At 42.4% G+C, this 16,433-nt stretch overlaps 1 protein-coding gene across 1 annotated transcript in view; it reads right to left on the minus strand.

Annotated features, from left to right (window-relative positions):
- The window catches only part of crybg1a (crystallin beta-gamma domain containing 1a), a 53,182-nt gene that overhangs the window by 2,145 nt on the left and 34,604 nt on the right, over nt 1-16,433 (minus strand). Inside the window, exons 5-20 of the mRNA XM_034674509.1 lie at nt 9,678-15,145; nt 8,275-8,313; nt 8,067-8,185; nt 7,550-7,727; nt 6,948-7,087; nt 6,447-6,573; nt 6,323-6,358; nt 5,214-5,359; nt 4,273-4,399; nt 3,970-4,112; nt 2,432-2,558; nt 2,289-2,318; nt 2,085-2,197; nt 1,682-1,814; nt 1,453-1,592; nt 142-265 (exon numbers count right to left, since the gene is read on the minus strand). Coding sequence (XP_034530400.1) covers nt 142-265; nt 1,453-1,592; nt 1,682-1,814; nt 2,085-2,197; nt 2,289-2,318; nt 2,432-2,558; nt 3,970-4,112; nt 4,273-4,399; nt 5,214-5,359; nt 6,323-6,358; nt 6,447-6,573; nt 6,948-7,087; nt 7,550-7,727; nt 8,067-8,185; nt 8,275-8,313; nt 9,678-15,145 — 7,190 coding nt within the window. The remainder of the gene's footprint in view (nt 1-141; nt 266-1,452; nt 1,593-1,681; nt 1,815-2,084; nt 2,198-2,288; nt 2,319-2,431; nt 2,559-3,969; nt 4,113-4,272; nt 4,400-5,213; nt 5,360-6,322; nt 6,359-6,446; nt 6,574-6,947; nt 7,088-7,549; nt 7,728-8,066; nt 8,186-8,274; nt 8,314-9,677; nt 15,146-16,433) is intronic.

A 16,433-nucleotide genomic window follows, 5' to 3' on the forward strand; every position in this document is an offset into this window, starting at 1 on the left:
ACTGCATGGTGAGTTTGATTCACTGATACATGCAAAGAAAATATAAATAGTTGACAGTGTTTTGTTTAGTATTTCCTTGTTTTTCAACCTCGTCCATGTGAGAACTAAATGTTCCAAAGAGCATCTCTCTTCCTTACATACCTGCATTAACGGACGTAGGGATCCTGTCCGCTGCCAGCCATTGATCTTGAATAAGTCGAGCACTTCGCCTGGCTGTATGAGCAGCTGTCGACCACAGTAGTTACTGCTTTCATACAACACCCACCTGAGGAGAGGACAGACAGACGTGTGTTAAACTCACCTCTAAGAGAGATGTGGTGTCACGTAGAGAAGACATAGTCACAGCTTTACTCTTAGCTCATGTATCATTTAAACTTAATTTCTTTTCCATACTTTGCAATAGATAAAAGACTTTGCACATCTATTTTAAGAGGAATACTAACGCACTGCATGAACTCAAAAATAAGCAGGTGTTTTTTCTCTTCTTTCTAGTAGGAAATCGTTAATATGAGCCTGACAAGTCAAGATGAGCATCTTATTTCAAGGTATTACAAGCCAAAAATAAGACCTCAAATGCTTGTAATGAGTAAAAAGATCTGCCAATGGGGTAAGAAAGAAACAAATGTATGTCTCAAGTCAAGAAACTTTTTCTTACCACATTAGCAGATTTGTTTTTACACATTCTAAGCATCTCTGGTCTTATTTATTTGTAATATCATAAAATAAGTTGTTTTCTTGAACCTCTGGACAGGTGGATGTGGTTTATGGTCTAATAAGACATTCTTTATTAAAAATAAGACAAAAACACTTTCTTAGTTTTGAGTTTTTAAAGTGTGTGAGCTTATACCTACACTCTGTCTAACTTTCAAAAATACATTGAGAAGCAACATTTAGATGCCAAACCTTCAACAGGCAAACAAAAGTGTCAAAACACTGCTGATTAATGTCATTTTTGCAGCTAGACAGTGGAGTTTTCTTGCCCTAGAAAGTTTTACAAATCAATATAAGGTGCCCCAAACTAAAGGAATGTAAAGAGTTTGATTATGTAAAACCAACAAATGTTAAGACTAAGACAAAATAGACTCTTTTTGGATGATTAATGCAGTTGTGGTTTTTTTTAGCTCTTTGCAAAAACCATTAAGTCTCTCCTTGAGAAATAAACATTCATTTTGTTCCATCTATCATTCCAACAGGTGGATGCATGCACTGCATCAACTAAGGTTGCATGCAGCCACCTTGTAACCAGAGTGAATGGCATAAGATCATCTGAACATTCACTAGTTTCAAACACCAGAGCATAATTCTTTGGTCATTTTATTGGTCTGTCATTCAAGTAGAAATCCTTTCATGCAGATGTCTTTATTTAGTTTTAAGCCTCTATCAGCCCCTGATGTGCGTATGAGTTTAGACTCGGTAAAGAGAGAGGTGGAGAGTTAAAAAGCAGTGACTTACAGTCCTCCTTCCACCACCAGGGAGCGTATGCGTGCATTCAGGCCGACCTGCAGCAGGTTCACAGCTCCTTTCCCAAACACCATCCTGCGACCTCTGCAGCCCTCCTTACTGAACAGAGTGATGGAGGGCAGAGAGAGCTCCTGCAAGGACAGAATACAGAATACAGAATCTGTTAAAGGACATGTCCACAGGTATTCCTTAAGCTTTAGCTCATCAAGGCAGCACTCACATGTCCAGCAGTCTGTATGGAGCGGATGGTGCAGTCTGTTGATATGAAGCCCATGGCCTCTGTGTTGGGGTAGTCACCTTCCTCCAGCACATACATGTTCTCTGTGAACTGGGATCCTTTATACGCCACCCAGCTGGAACACAGAGAGAAGCACACAAGTACATTAATGTTGTCTCATCGTCCTTATTGCCTTTAAACGTATAAATGACTCAAGTTTTAAAATACAGGAATGACTTCTAAAGTAGGAATGACACAAAGAACAGCCCTGACACTGACACGATTCGCTTGGAGCCAGTTAAATACAGAGTTTCAGCCAAACACTGCAGCAATGTCTAATCTCACATATCTAGAATATCACCAACAGAATGAGGCATTGTCTGGTTCAGAGTTCAGGTGTGCTTACCTGCCAGCCTGCACCTTACAGGACCTGGGAACAAAGTCCTCATCCAGAGCTTCTGCGCTCTCCTCCAGCGTCACCAGCTGTCCTTGGAAGTCCGGCTCAGAATACAGCTTCACCTGCGGCACACAGGAACAGAACTTAGCAACCCAGCGAGAACAAACACCCAGAATCTGTTTTTAATACAGACTTTAAAGGAGTGATCGATACCTTGAACTTTGGTGTTCCCATCAGAGGGTCCTGGAGAGCAGACAGAAGAGAGGTCAAACAGAAGCAGCGTTCTTTAAAAGCAGCATGTTGGCTTTCTCTAAGATTTCTTATAAAAGCTTAGACTCAGTTCAAACCACTCTTACCTGGAAGACAGGTTGTATGGATGAGATCTTTGGGTTCTGGGCTCCCCAGTCTTCAGGGCATGTGTACAGTCCTCTCTCCAGGATGTAGAGTTCCCCGTTGAATCCAGGGTTCTCGAAGCCCACCCACCTGCCAGGAAGAGAAAAACAAACATAAGATGCTGACACCGCAGTGAAAGAAGTTTCATGTTTACCACACTTTAAAGAGGAATTACTGCAGGTTTGAACTTGGCCTATGGCTTATGAAGTCTAAATGACTCATATTTAGAGAATGTTTTGAATGTTAATCAGTAGGAAGCTGCAGCCGGCAGCCACTAAGAGGTTGTAAAGACCTGAATGTAATGTCACAGCTAACATAAACCTGAATAAAGCACGTCCACTTGGTCTTCTGCTGCTAGAATGCTGACAAAGACCAGAATGGGAGCCCACATTACACTAATACTAAGTCTCTGCATTGGCTATCCTGTATCTTTTAGATTTTAAGATTATTTTATTGCTTTTTAAATCCCTTAATGGTCCTGCTCCTTCTTATCAATCAGATTTACATTTATCATATGAGCCTGCGGAACACCCTACCTGAACATTTTTAAAAGCACACTCAAGACCGACATTTTTAGAGTTACTTTTAACTTTTTATTTCACCTTACTTTATTTATTTATTATTTAGTTCCAATTTAAGTCACTTTTTATTTATTTATTTATTTATTTATCTATTTATTTATTTTAAGTATAGCATCTTATTTTCTTTTAATGGTTTAATATTTTATTATCTTAGAAATGTATTTTATTTTGGTGAGTTTAATTTCCTGTGTTGAGTTTTAACATCTCATGTTTCTTCCAGTGTTTCCTCATTAAGATATCATGAGAGCGATCATCATCATCATCATATCATTCAGCAACTTCTTTTTTATTTTTCCTTTATTTATTTATTTTATTTTCATTGTTATTATTATTATTATTGTTGCATATATTGTGTTCTTAACCTTAGGATTGTGGGGTGAGTTTGGGATTAGGATGTAGGATGTAAAATGTAAAATGTATTCTATTTGAAGTTGTTTTGATGTACAGCACTTTGTGTTACAATGTCATTGTTTGAAAAGCGCTTTATAAATAAAGTCTGATTGATTGACTTAAGATGCTTTTTTTTGCCCCTGACAGACTCTGATTGTTATTCCAACTGTCCTGCAGCAAAAAAGAAGATGAAAACCCTTTAAAGCTCAAGCAGGTAGACTGAGACGAGCGGCGTCTAAAAGAAGTGTAAATGTTTAGTAGGAACTTGAGGAGCAGCCTTGGTGTAAATCATAGCGCTCAACGGATAAAGATTCCTTACATCCTTTATCTAACCTGACAGATCAGTTACACGATCTATCACGCTTTCATGTTGTTCCCAAGGCTATATGTGTGTGTGTGTGTTTGTTTGTGTGTACAGTGACAGAGCGCTGAGTCATGTCTTCAAGGTGAGAAGCACACAGACACACCCAGACGCTGTCAGGGCGTCGACAACACGCAGACAAAAATCGTTAGCTTGTTTTTTCACTCACACTCCACCCATGACGTTGACAGACTGGGTTTTATGTCCGTAGCCCATATCCATGTTGAAGACGGGGCCCAGCAGGTCCATGCTGAGCCCGAGTTCGTTGAAGTGCGGATCGCTGAAGAGTTTGGCGTGAGGCGACAAGGAGTCCTGAAGAAGATAACCACAGTCAAATTAGCAGAAAGTGAGGAGCCAGTTTTATCATTTCAACACCGCAGCGATGAGAGAGTCAGAGCCAGAGAGTGAGACAAGATCAGGCAGGAAACTCACATTATGTTAATGTGTTGATAAAGCTGCATGTGGTACTCACTGTGCATACAGGCCGCAGAGAGAGGAACCCGTCCTCAGCTCCTCCCCAGTCGCTGCAGTGAGGATACTCGCCCTCCTCCAGGATGTACTGCTGGCCCTCAAAGTCCAAGTCCTGATAGCCGACCCAGCTGCACGGATCAAACGAGATCAATTAGTTTGAGGCACAGCTAAGAACATGTTTCTTAAACACACATTGTGTTAGATTTAACCAGAGGTGTACGGGGACAAAGTCAGAGCACTTTACTTGAGACTATATTTTCAAACTTCACTTCATTTGTTTGATTTTTTTAAAGTTATGTTTTTGGGCATTTTTGCTTTTATTAGATAGGAAAACTGGAGAGAGACAGGAAATGTAGGGAGTCGAGAGAGGGTGAAGATATGCAGCAAATGGTAGAGGTCGAGAGTCGAACCTGCAACCGCAACAAGGACATGAGGCGTCCGCTTAGACCGCTACTTTACTACATTTCTTAAATAAAATGTGAAGTTTCACTCCAGTTATTTCACTTAAAAATCACCGTTGGGCGCAGACTTGGCCTAATGGTTAAGTTGCGCGCCCATGTATCGGGTGGTCCAGGTTCTAATCCAGCCTGCGGCCTCTTTCCTGCATTTCATTCCCCCACTCTCTCCCAGTTTCCTACACTATCCTGTGTCCTCTCCTGTATATAAAAAAATAAAGGTGTAAAAGCCCAAAAATATATAACTTTAAAAATCACCGTTAATTGGAATCAAATTAACACCTAGATCACACTTAGAGTATGTGAAAGATCAGACTGACAGAGCGCTTCTTCCAGAAGCCATGTGAAGGCGCTGACTCGACTGATCCAGAAGAACAGCGTGATGGCAGAGCGCTTTGAACTGTTATCACCAAAGAGACGTTGCTACAAACACCCCACAGAAGCCTTAAGGTGACATCATACCCACACCTGCTCATCAGATACTTACAGACCACCCAGTATCTTCACAGAGCCCACTGAAGGCAACGTCTTCTTCTGCTTGCTCTCTTCTTCGGACTCCTCCTGAAGGTCGTACACGTCGCAGTCGACCTCTATGCTCTCTCCTTCAAAGTTAGGCTTCTCAAACAGCAAGGCCTGAGAGAGAGAGGGAGAGGAAGGAGTTAAAGATGAGCTATGGTTATGAAGATATGACACTTTGAAGCTATGTGTGTGAGCTCATTTCTGTCCTCAGGTGGAATACCGTTCATTCTTCAGATGACAGCGAGATGCAGTGAAAGTATCTCTCTACGTGTAAATCAAGCACACAGGCTGCGGGCTAACAGCTGAACTCGAGAGGCGAGCTGTAAAAATGTTAAGGCTGGTCGTTTACAGTGCAGGAACCTTTCACTTCAGACACCTCAGATTAGAGAAGGAGCAAAGGGCAACAGAGAAACTGTTGTTTGGGCGGTACTAAGGCTCAGACCGAGAGTGATACGATCTGCTGCCATGAACACGTTACTGACCGTGGAATCAGAGGGACTTTTATTGAACTTCATCTTCTCATCATCTTTAAATCAGTATTTTGTCTTAGCTTTTGTCTTTAGTTGATAGCTGGGTAATAAGTGGGGAAAGGAATGATTGGCTTTGCGAAATAGAATCCCTTCAGGGTGAAACACGGCCCCTGCTTTGCACCAGGGTCCTGCCCCGTCTATATTGTCCCCCACTTAAGAGTTTGGAGTCGAAAATGGTGGAAATTACTGCGTTTGGCTCTCTTTTAAGCTCAAATTGAAATAAATGACCTGCCCCCCTTCAAATAAAATATTAAGAGGATTTTATTCAGTTTTACTAAACCTCCAACATTTTATAGTAACCTCATTTTCTGAGCCTTCTTTTGCAACCTTTCTAACCCTGAGTGTGTTTGAACCAAAACGAGCACATCTTTAATAATCGGATAAACTTCCAGGATTAAACTGGATTAAGTTTCCTTTCTTAACCTTGTTTGACCTCAGAATAAAACCTATTAAAGGTGAGTTAACACATGTAACAGATACTTCAGTGTTAGAATTTAAACCTGTATGTGCTTTTTTAAAAACAGAAGATGGAACAAGCAAAACCCACCTTGACTTCGTAAGGATGCTCCACCTTTATTACCCCCTGAAATAAAGAGACAATTTATAAGCAGAATGCGGTTGATGAAACATCAGTGTAGTGCAAATACAAAGTGATGATTCATGTGCTGTACCATTCGGAGAGGTCTGAGAGACCCGATGAAGGGCTGAGGGAAACCCCAGGCCTCTGGGCAGGGATACTCCCCGACCTCCAGCACGCCCACGAATCCTCCAAACCCTGGATCCGTGTACACCAGCCAGCTGCAGGAGAGAGAGAGAACAAAGTACAAGATAAACTGAGAGTTATCTCCTCACTGTACTTGAAAGAGCCTAACCTGTCTTCCTCTCTTGCACAATGAATTATAGTTGAAAATGTAAGTGGTAACCATCAATAACTAGCAGCAGTTAAAGTTCTGACACCACAAGCTCTGGCCTGCAGTGTGCATTCTTTCTCAGACAGTACTTCAAGAAGACTCTGTCCTCTACCGTCTCTGCAAAGCCTGCATCTCTCTGTGCTTTCCAACGAATAGTAACACTGCTGCCACAACTAGTAGAGTTACTGTTAAAACACATTCCTGACACTTTCAATCTATGGACACAAAGGAATTTAAAGCCAAGGTGTCAGGTGATCTTACACTCCAGAGTGGACTTTAAGGGAGCCTGTGGTCTGCGGCATCGCGTAGGAGCCAATCTCCACAGTGTCGTCGCAGTAAGATGACATCCTGCCCATCCCGTTGACCTCTGTGTACAAGTCAATCCGAGGTACGCTGTAGTCCTGGGAAACACAAAACAGTATTTTTAGTGAGAGATTTCAAAAGTTGAAGGAGGTTTCATTGTTAGTTTTAATATATTTGTGTAGAAGCAATCCACTTTCAGCTCTTCTCTGCAAGAAACAAATCATTATCTCCTTATTTCACCATTCAATTCTCTTGCATAATCAATGCAATGGATTTGCCTATAAGTAGACTCTCTAACATGCATTTTTAAAAAGCTTGTGGTTGAAACACAAGCAGTGTTTAGTCATGTAAAAACTTCCTGGTTTGGAGATGCATGGATTCTGCCTGACGGAACGTAATCACAGCAACCGTGCAAGAACTTCTATGTGCAGAGTGTTTCCACAACAGCTTTTTTTTTTCATGCAGTTGATATGTATTGAGTATCATACAGCATATAAATAAAGCACTTGCTCCTGCACGCTGCAGCCATTGTTCTGAATACTAAGTACTATCAAACTTACCCTGACGGCGAGTCGGATCGAGCCGATGACCATAGGCGTTGTCGGTACAGGCTGACCCATCTCATCTAAAGCCGTCGGAGCGCCCTCCTCTGCCCACATGTTCACGATGTGGTCTGTGGGACCCTCCTCCAGGGCGATGACACGACCCTGGAAACCAGGTTTTTCGTAGAGGAGCCAGCTTAAAGAACAAGAAAAAACATCACTGGGTGTTGAAACTTTCCTCATCATTTGAGTTTTATTGATAGCTTCAGGGGATAATTAAGCGGCTCTGTTGGATACCAGCCGACAAGGACAAGCACAAACAGAAAACTAGAAAGATGGCATTAACACAGGATGAGTTCAGCTAGGTTCAGTCATTATTACATCCTGTGTTCACTAATCACATTCACACACATTCACACACAGCTGGCTGTGACACCAGGTACAGTTATGGTTCAGAGTCTTGCAAGGACACTTCAGCATATGGACTGCAGAAATTTACGACCACAGAGTCCCAAAGTATCACAAAAACTCTTACCATCCTCTGATGACTCTGACTGAGATCACAGGAGAGAGCTTCATCGTGGTGGCATCCTCCACATCGCCATTAAGTTCGAACGCTTCCCCTCCAAAATGAACTTCTTCGTGTACAAATATCTGAACAAGCAGAGAGACATTTAATTAGAGCATGCTGTACCAAACAAAGTGTTATTGATGCAGTATTACCGTCGAAAATGTCCTCTTACCTTTCCAGGTCTTTTATGGAAACCTCTAACTGCAGGAATCTGAAAGCAAAGGAAAGATTTTGATAATAAAGATTGGTTTTCTCTTATTTGCATATTTGCAACAGTCTCCATTTCTTAGACCCAGCTGTTTACTCCCATCTGTTTGTGTCTCTAACTCCAGCAGCTATCAGAGCTCATGTTTTGTACTAATCTAATAAGTGGACATCATTTCTTAATTGAATCAAATCTTATTTTTGATCCATCTTGTTGCACAACTCTGACAGAAACTGATATGTCTGTTGTTAGTCATTAAAAGAACCAATTTAGGAACATCACATATGTAGTGGTGTTGCTGTAGGCCTCCATGACTTTATGCTTTATACATTTAAAATGTGCATTCTGTTTTTGGTGTTATAGTTTTTCAGACAGAGACCCTTCAGACCCCATATCTCAAGACACTTTTAACACTGTCTGCAGCACACGTATCAGAGCACACAGCATCACTGACAGGGGGATCACTATAGCTGTTAACAAAGAGGCTAAAGGCCCGCCTCTTTACCTCACACTAGCTCGACAGAAGTTGACGTCACGGACACTACGTCCATTACTTATACAGTCTATGATGTTTCCCCTCTAAAACTTGTGTAAGCCATCGACTGTATAAATAATGGACGTAGTATCCATGACGTCACCCGTCGGTTCCTGAAGCGCTGTTTTGAGGCCATTGGTCGGCGGCAGCCATACTGGAAATGTTGAACTCAACATAACTGCTGTCGAGCGAATGTGACGTTCTGAATTGCTGTGTATGTGGTTTCCAGTACTTCCAGAGCCAGCCTAAAGAGGATCCTCGTTGAACTGCAGTTTTGAACACTTCTGCATTGTCCTCATATTTTTAGACTGGACGTTGCTGCTTGGTGTAAACATAAGTTTCAGAGATGCCACACCCTCCAGTTTAGCTCTACACTCTTCACCTGTCCTGCATCAACACTGCTAAAGTGTTAGTTAATGAAAAGGGTCTAAAGAAGATAAATGACCTCATGTTATGCAGCATGGCAGCGTTCATCTAAACACAAACACTTAAACACTTGTTTGCATAGCTCTGCTTTGTTTGCATGTTATTTGCACAGTTCTAAGTTGAGTCAGCTGATCTTGGCATAGACTTCATTTACAAAATTCCAGCATGAGGGCATGTGCCTGTGTGTCCTGTCCTCACTTGCACATGATTCATGACTTTTGTTGCAAAATAAAAGAGTGAGTTGTTAACCTGACACATCGCCATGGAAATAAACTAGGAAAGATCAAAGCCGTGTGAAGGAGCTCAGCAGGTCTGAACACACTCAGGCTCTCAGGCTGTTAGAAAATTGGAAAAATCAAAACCACATTTAAACATAAAAGCTCTTCATGTGAAAGACTGAAAACGTTACCTTAGTCTTGGAGAGTCTGCTTCTAGAAGTCTGCTGGATGGAGTTGTTGGGTGGAGGAAGTTCAACAGGCCCCGGCAAGCCCACCTCAACTTTGGGTCCTTCTTCTGCTGCGGTCTGGTCCGTCTCAGTCTCAGGGCTCTCCATAGGGCTCAGTTTGGGTGTCTCAGTGGATCCCTCAGAGGTCTCAGACTCCCCCTTGTTCATGTTGATGTATTTCTCTAAATGATCCGGCAGCTTTATCTCTGAGAACGAAGGAACAGGAGGAGGAGGAGAGGAGTGGCCAAGTACTGACTCACCGGCTGTACATACACCCACATGTGAGCCTTTCACACCCTTCTTATCTGCTCCAATGCCAGATAGGGGTAAATCAGCAACTCCCTGTTCTGCACGTGAGGGCAGGTTGGATGTTAGTGTGCTGTTAGAGGCGGATGTAGCTTCCTCTTTGGTCTTCCTGGAGGACCGAGGGGAGCTCAGAAGGCCGGAGAGGATGGACATCCTCTCAAGGCGTGACTTCGGCCTCCACGGCTCTTCTCCATTGTTTTGTTTCTCCTCTTGTTCCAAATCTTTGACTTCATCTTTCCCCTCCACTTCATCAAGTGTTTCCATTTGATCAATCGATGCGAGCTCCTCGGCGGCCTGTGACAGCCTGTCCAGGGAGCGTCCTTTTCTTTGCGCTGCTTTCTGTTTGATCACCATAGCGGGAGAAGAGTCCCTTAAATTTCTACCGCTTGATCCCAGACCGAACTGGAACTCCTCTGGATCGAACGCCTTCTCAAAATGATCCTCCCTGATGGCCGGCATCGCGAAAGGCGGAGACGGCGAATGTCTCCGTATGCGCCTCCTCGGAGGTATCGAGAAAGGAACGCTGCCCTCCTTGATGCTCCTGATGAAATCGTCGATGTCGTCAGGCTCCAGAGATTCATCCTCACTGGCTGAAGACTCCAGTCTCCTCCTCTGCTCTTTTTTCTGTTTCTGGTTGTGTTCCACGTCCAACCAGCTGGATGGAGATTCAGTCTTCAGCTGAGTCGGAGAAGTTGGCTTCACTGTCGCAGACCGAGTCAAACTGCCGCTGACTGCCGGTCTCGCAGGCTTTATCGGGTCGCTGAGGTTTACAGGTTTCTCTTGTTGTTTCGTCTGAAGCTCCTGCTTCTGAACTTTGGGTCTCTCTTTAGTGTCTTCATCCGGCTTCTGAGCATCTGAACTTTTACCAACTTTTTCTTGCTTCTCTTTTTGCTCAGCAACCTTTTTACTCGATGCATCTTTGACAACGATGGTTGCAGCCTCCTGTTTGAGATCTTTCTTCGAAGCCTGTTTCAAATCTTCCTGTTTGGTCACTTTATTTTCACCTGTAACGACCTCTTTAGTGTCTTTGTGTTCCTGTTTCTCATCAGTCTCAGGTGCTGCTTTCTCCTCCTTCACTACAGGTGATTTCACTTCTTCTTTCTTCTTGTCATCATCTTGATCTTTTGTTTTCTGATCCTGCTTGATGCTGACTTTACTGTCAGCTTTTGTAACTACAGTCTTCTTCTTCAAACTCTTTGGTGATGCATCCTTAGTTTGAGTCTTCTCTTTAGTATCTCCTTTGGTTTCATCGCTGACAGTCTTTAGTTTTTGAGTTGAATCCACGTGTGGAGCTTTGCTTTCTGTCGTCTTCTTCTGAGTTGCTTCCAACTCTGGTTTCTGCTCTGCTTTACTTCTTGGGAGTTTGGATTTTGTTGACTTGTCTGTAGCTTGCTCCTTTTCTTGGACTTTAACAGTTTTCTGGTCCGGCTGGATGCTGACGTCCCCTTTAGCAGGAGTGACTTGAGTCTTGGTTTCTTGTGTTGTTTCTTTTTGTAAAACTTTGCTCTCTGGTTTCTTCTCTGGAGTTTTTCTTGTCTCAGGCTGCTTCCTGTTCACATTCGGACTGTTTAACTTTGTAGATCTGTTCTTCTCTGGTTTTGAAGTGACCTCCTCTTTGAGGGATTTTTTTCCTTGTAACTTCGTTTCATCCTCGGCTTTAGAAGTCTGGGTTTTACTGTTAACTGCTTGAGCTGTGTCCACTTGTGGAACTTGGCTCTCTGTTGTCTCGGACTGAACTTTTTCTGTCTGTGGTTTCTGTTCATCGTTAACTTTTGGGCTCTTGGATTTAGCTGGTTTGGTTGTATCCTCTTCTTTGTCTCCAGTACTTTTGGACTCAAGGTTTGACTCCTTTGTTTCAACTCTTTCTTTAGCACCATCAGTCCTCTTGGTTTCACTGCTCGCTGCCTCTGCTTTAAGAGTTTTATCAATTTGTGGAGCTCCACTTTCTGACGTCTTCTCTGCCTCAGGTTTCTGTTCATCTTTAACTTTTGGGCTCTTGGATTTAGCTGGTTTGGTTGTATCCCGTTCTTTGTCTCCAGTAGTTTTGGACTCAAGGTTTGACTCCTTTGTTTCAGCTCCTTCTTTAGCACCATCAGTCCTCTTGGTTTCACTGCCCGCTGCCTCTGCTTTAAGAGTTTTATCAATTTGTGGAGCTCCACTATCTGACATGTTCTCTGCCTCTGGTTTCTGTTCATCGTTAACTGTTGGGCTCTTGGATTTAGCTGGTTTGGTTGTATCCCCTTCTTTGTCTCCAGTAGTTTTGGACTCATGGTTTTCTTGTTTGCTAACTTCACTCTTACTCTTCCCTGATGACTCCTTTGTTTCAGCTTCTTCTTTGGCATCATCGGTCCTCGTGGTTTCACTGCTCCCTGCCTCTGCTTTGAGAGACTTTTGTGGAGCTCCACTATCGGATGTCTTCTCTGTCTCTGGTTTCTGTTCAGCTTTAACATCTACAGACTTCTTATCTTGCTGAATGTTAACTTCACCATTTGTGGTAGCTCCTGCAGCCTTGTTCGCCACACTCTTCAGCGATGACTCCTTTGTTTCAGCTTCTTCTTCTGCGCCATCAGTCCTCTTGGTTTCACTGCTTGCTGCCTCTGCTTCTGCTTTGAGAGACTTTTGTGGAGCTCCACTATCTGATGTCTTCTCTGTCTCTGGTTTCTGTTCAGCTTTAACATCTACAGACTTCTTATCTTGTTGAATGCTTACTTCACCGTTAGCAGTAGCTCCTGCAGCCTTGTTCGCCACACTCTTCTGCGCTGACTCCTTCGTTTCAGCTTCTTCCTTGGCGCCATCAGTCCTCTTGGTTTCACTGCTTGCTGCCTCTGCTTCTGCTTTGAGAGACTTTTGTGGAGCTCCACTATCTGATGTCTTCTCTGTCTCTGGTTTCTGTTCAGCTTTAACATCTACAGACTTCTTATCTTGTTGAATGCTTACTTCACCGTTAGCAGTAGCTCCTGCAGCCTTGTTCGCCACACTCTTCTGCGCTGACTCCTTCGTTTCAGCTTCTTCCTTGGCGCCATCAGTCCTCTTGGTTTCACTGCTTGCTGCCTCTGCTTCTGCTTTTAGAGACTTTTTTGGTGCTCCACTTTCTGACGCCGTCTCCATCTCAGGTTTCTGTACAGCTTTAGATTTAATCTTCTCTGGTTTTAAGTCCTCATGTTGGTCTTTAATATCCACAGACTTCTTCCTATCTTGTTGAATGCTCACTCCAACGTTAGCAGTAGCTCCTGCAGCCTTGTTCCCCACACTCTTCAGCGATGACTCCTTTGTTTCACTCTCAGTTTTTGTGCCCACGTCTTTCAGTCCAGGAGTTTGACTCTCCTTCACAGCGTCAGCGTGTTTGTCCTGATTTGATCCACTCGTTTTCACCTCCTCTTCTTTAGTAAGAGTTGCTTTGGCTTCTGTTAATACTTTAATCTGCGGCTCTGTCCCCTTGTTTCCAGCCTCTGCATTCTTTTTTAAGAGGACTGCACATTCTTGTTTTGTTTCGACCACACTGGCTTCCTTTTGTAACAGCGCACTTCCTCCTTCCTCTGCCCCTGTCTTCTTCTCTTTCAGCGTGTCTGTAGCTGCTGACTCTGGTTCGTCCTCTGATTCAGGCTGTAAACATTTCTCCTCTGATGACGGCTGTGTTGGTTTCACTGGTTTTATAACGTCTTTATTCCTGATGGTTATAGCCTGGAGCTCTTTCTTGCCACTGTTCTGTGACTCACTGCTTTCCACTGATGCCTCATTCAGCCCCTCGTTTAGTTTGGAGTCTTTCTCCTGTTTTTCAGCCTCTCCTGATGGTAAAAGAGGCTCTTTGTCCGGCTGATTTTCGACATTCTTTGGAAGCTCACAAACAGCCACAGTCTCTGTTTGACTGTCCAAACCCTCGACTGCTTTCCTTCCAGCCTCCTCTTTAGCTTTCTTCTCTACCTTGAATTCTTCTGCAGATTTTTCACTGTGTGTGAGACCTTTTTTGAGAGCTTTGGTGTCACTCTGTAACTCTTTCTGCTGTTCTTTACTTGGTAGATTAGAATCAATCGAAACAGCAACAGCAGAGGTTGAAAGTGCGACTTTTAGCTCAGCGTCTTGGTCTTTAGAGTCCGGACTTCCTTCGGTTTTTAATCTGCTAGGAGTGACCTTACTTGTTTTTTCAAGAGAAACACTACCAGGCTCCACACCTGCCTGATCAGAGCTGGTCATTATGTCATCGCGGATGCTGTCATCCCCTGCAGGCGTGGCAGGCGTATCACTTACATCCTTCTGAGCCTGCATTGTTTCCTGATCCGGCTCTGCAGAGTTTGGCTCTGCGATTCCTCTCACCTGGATTGTTTCTGGTGTTTTGTTACCAATCAGCTGTTTTGTCTCTTTAGCGTCTTTTTCTTTTACGTCTGCTGTGCACGTCTTTTTTGAAGAATCTGTGTTCTCTTCTTCTTCTTTGGTTTTGCTGCTTTTAATGTGAGTTGATATTTTGGATGGAGACTGAACCTTTACCTGTAGTTTGGTCTCAGTCTGTCCGTCCAGGCTGTCTGCATTATTAACACCAGCAACAGGTGATTCAGATGGACTTGTTTTGACAGCTTCACTTCCAGAGGATTCTTTATCTCCCGAGTCTGTGACCTCTGCTGGAGATTTCTCTGCATTGTTTTGCACGGGTCGACTTTTTGAAATGTCTTTAGATGAAGGACTCCTCTTGCCCTCCTTTAAGTCCTTCCCCTCTCTACCTCTCAGTCTGATGTCTCTGCTTCTGGACGGACTGCCTCTGGGTTTTGTGGTGTGCTCCTCGTCCTCCGTGGACACACTTGAGTTGTCCTTCAGTTGATCAGCTGAGACGTCCTCCTCTGTATTGCCGTTCTGTTTGGACGTGGGTGTGGTCGCAGAGCTCTCACCTGAAGACAGCCTTCTGGTCCTGACTTTGTTGGAGCTCTTCTGTCCTCTTGTTGGGAGCTTGCTAACAGGCGATGAGGGCTCAGATGAATCTTTACCTGGACTTTTGGGGGGTTTGGCGAGCCTCGATGAGACGGCTCTCTCTTGCCTTGCTGGAGTCGGAGAGGCTCGCAGTGTTGGTGAATGACTGTCTTCACGGCTGATGCTGCTTTTGGAGAAGCGTTTGGTTGATCTCGGAGACAGCATGCTTCCTGTTTGAAACAAAGACACAGATGCACACTGTTATGACTGTGTATGTCTTTACTATGACTACAGAAGGTCTGTTTGGTAAATATGAGGCATGGAAACTGAAGCTTAACCACACTACTACACATTCAGACTTTTTCTGACACATGTGCTCCCCACATTAATTTGGTGTTGTACCTGTTGTAAAGACACTGTTGGAATCCCCATGGCCTCATTTCATAGTGAAAACTGGGTTTTCGTTTGAGGTTTGTTCATTTAGAGAGAGACCGAAATCAATATTTTGAAAACAAAGATGCATAACAACCACATTTATTTGCAGACGAACATCATAAGCCTCAAATGCAGCAGTAAAGTCAACATGAAAAACTATACAGGCACTTGTTGTTTTTCTTTATGCTGTATAGCAGACAAACTTCACTTTGTATTGGGGCCACTCTTAAGGGTGACTCAAGGGAGCGTTCCCAAACCTGGAACTGTTATCAGCCTTATACTAAATAGTGCTGCTTTCACCAGCAGCTCTTACTGTCAGTAAAAGATGATCATAGTCAGAGGCCTGTTGATATTATATCTATTTATTATTATTACTATTATTATTTTTATTATTATTTGTTATTGTTATTATTATCTTTTTTTTTCATTACTACTAGTAGTTGAATTGTTATTATGGTTATAATAATAATTATTATTATTGTTGTCTTTTTTAATTGGTGGTAATGATGTTACTATAAATAGGGAAAGTATTATTATCATTTGTAGTAGCAGTAGTTGTAGTATTTTCATTATTATTTTTATTTGAACTATTATTATTATTATTATTATTATTATTATATATTTTTTTATAAGTATTATTTGTATTATTATTTTATCATAACTATTATTATAATAATTATTATTAGCAGTAGTAGTATTTTTATAATCATTTTTATTATATATATTATTAGCAGTAGTAGTAGTAGAGGTAGTATTTTTATGATTATTATTATTATTATTATTATTATAAGCATTATTTATAGCATTATTATTAGTATTATTATTATCACATTTAATTATTTAATTCATCTATTCCCTCTGTGTTTTGGGGTTAGGGGGTGAGAGTACATACTGTATCTCTGTCTGAAAATCTGCTTTGTACACACTGTGTGCTTCCATTTTTTTTCTGTTTTTTCCTGAAAATTATAAAGTAAAATAAAAATAAAAAAAGATGTTCATGTGGCCTATTTTTTCAATTCAGTTAGTATGGATGGGGTTCACATTTGCTTAAAACCTCACAGCTGATTTAAATGAGAAAGTGTT

Source organism: Notolabrus celidotus, chromosome 22, assembly GCF_009762535.1.
Source record: "Notolabrus celidotus isolate fNotCel1 chromosome 22, fNotCel1.pri, whole genome shotgun sequence".
Classification (NCBI taxonomy): domain Eukaryota; kingdom Metazoa; phylum Chordata; class Actinopteri; order Labriformes; family Labridae; genus Notolabrus; species Notolabrus celidotus.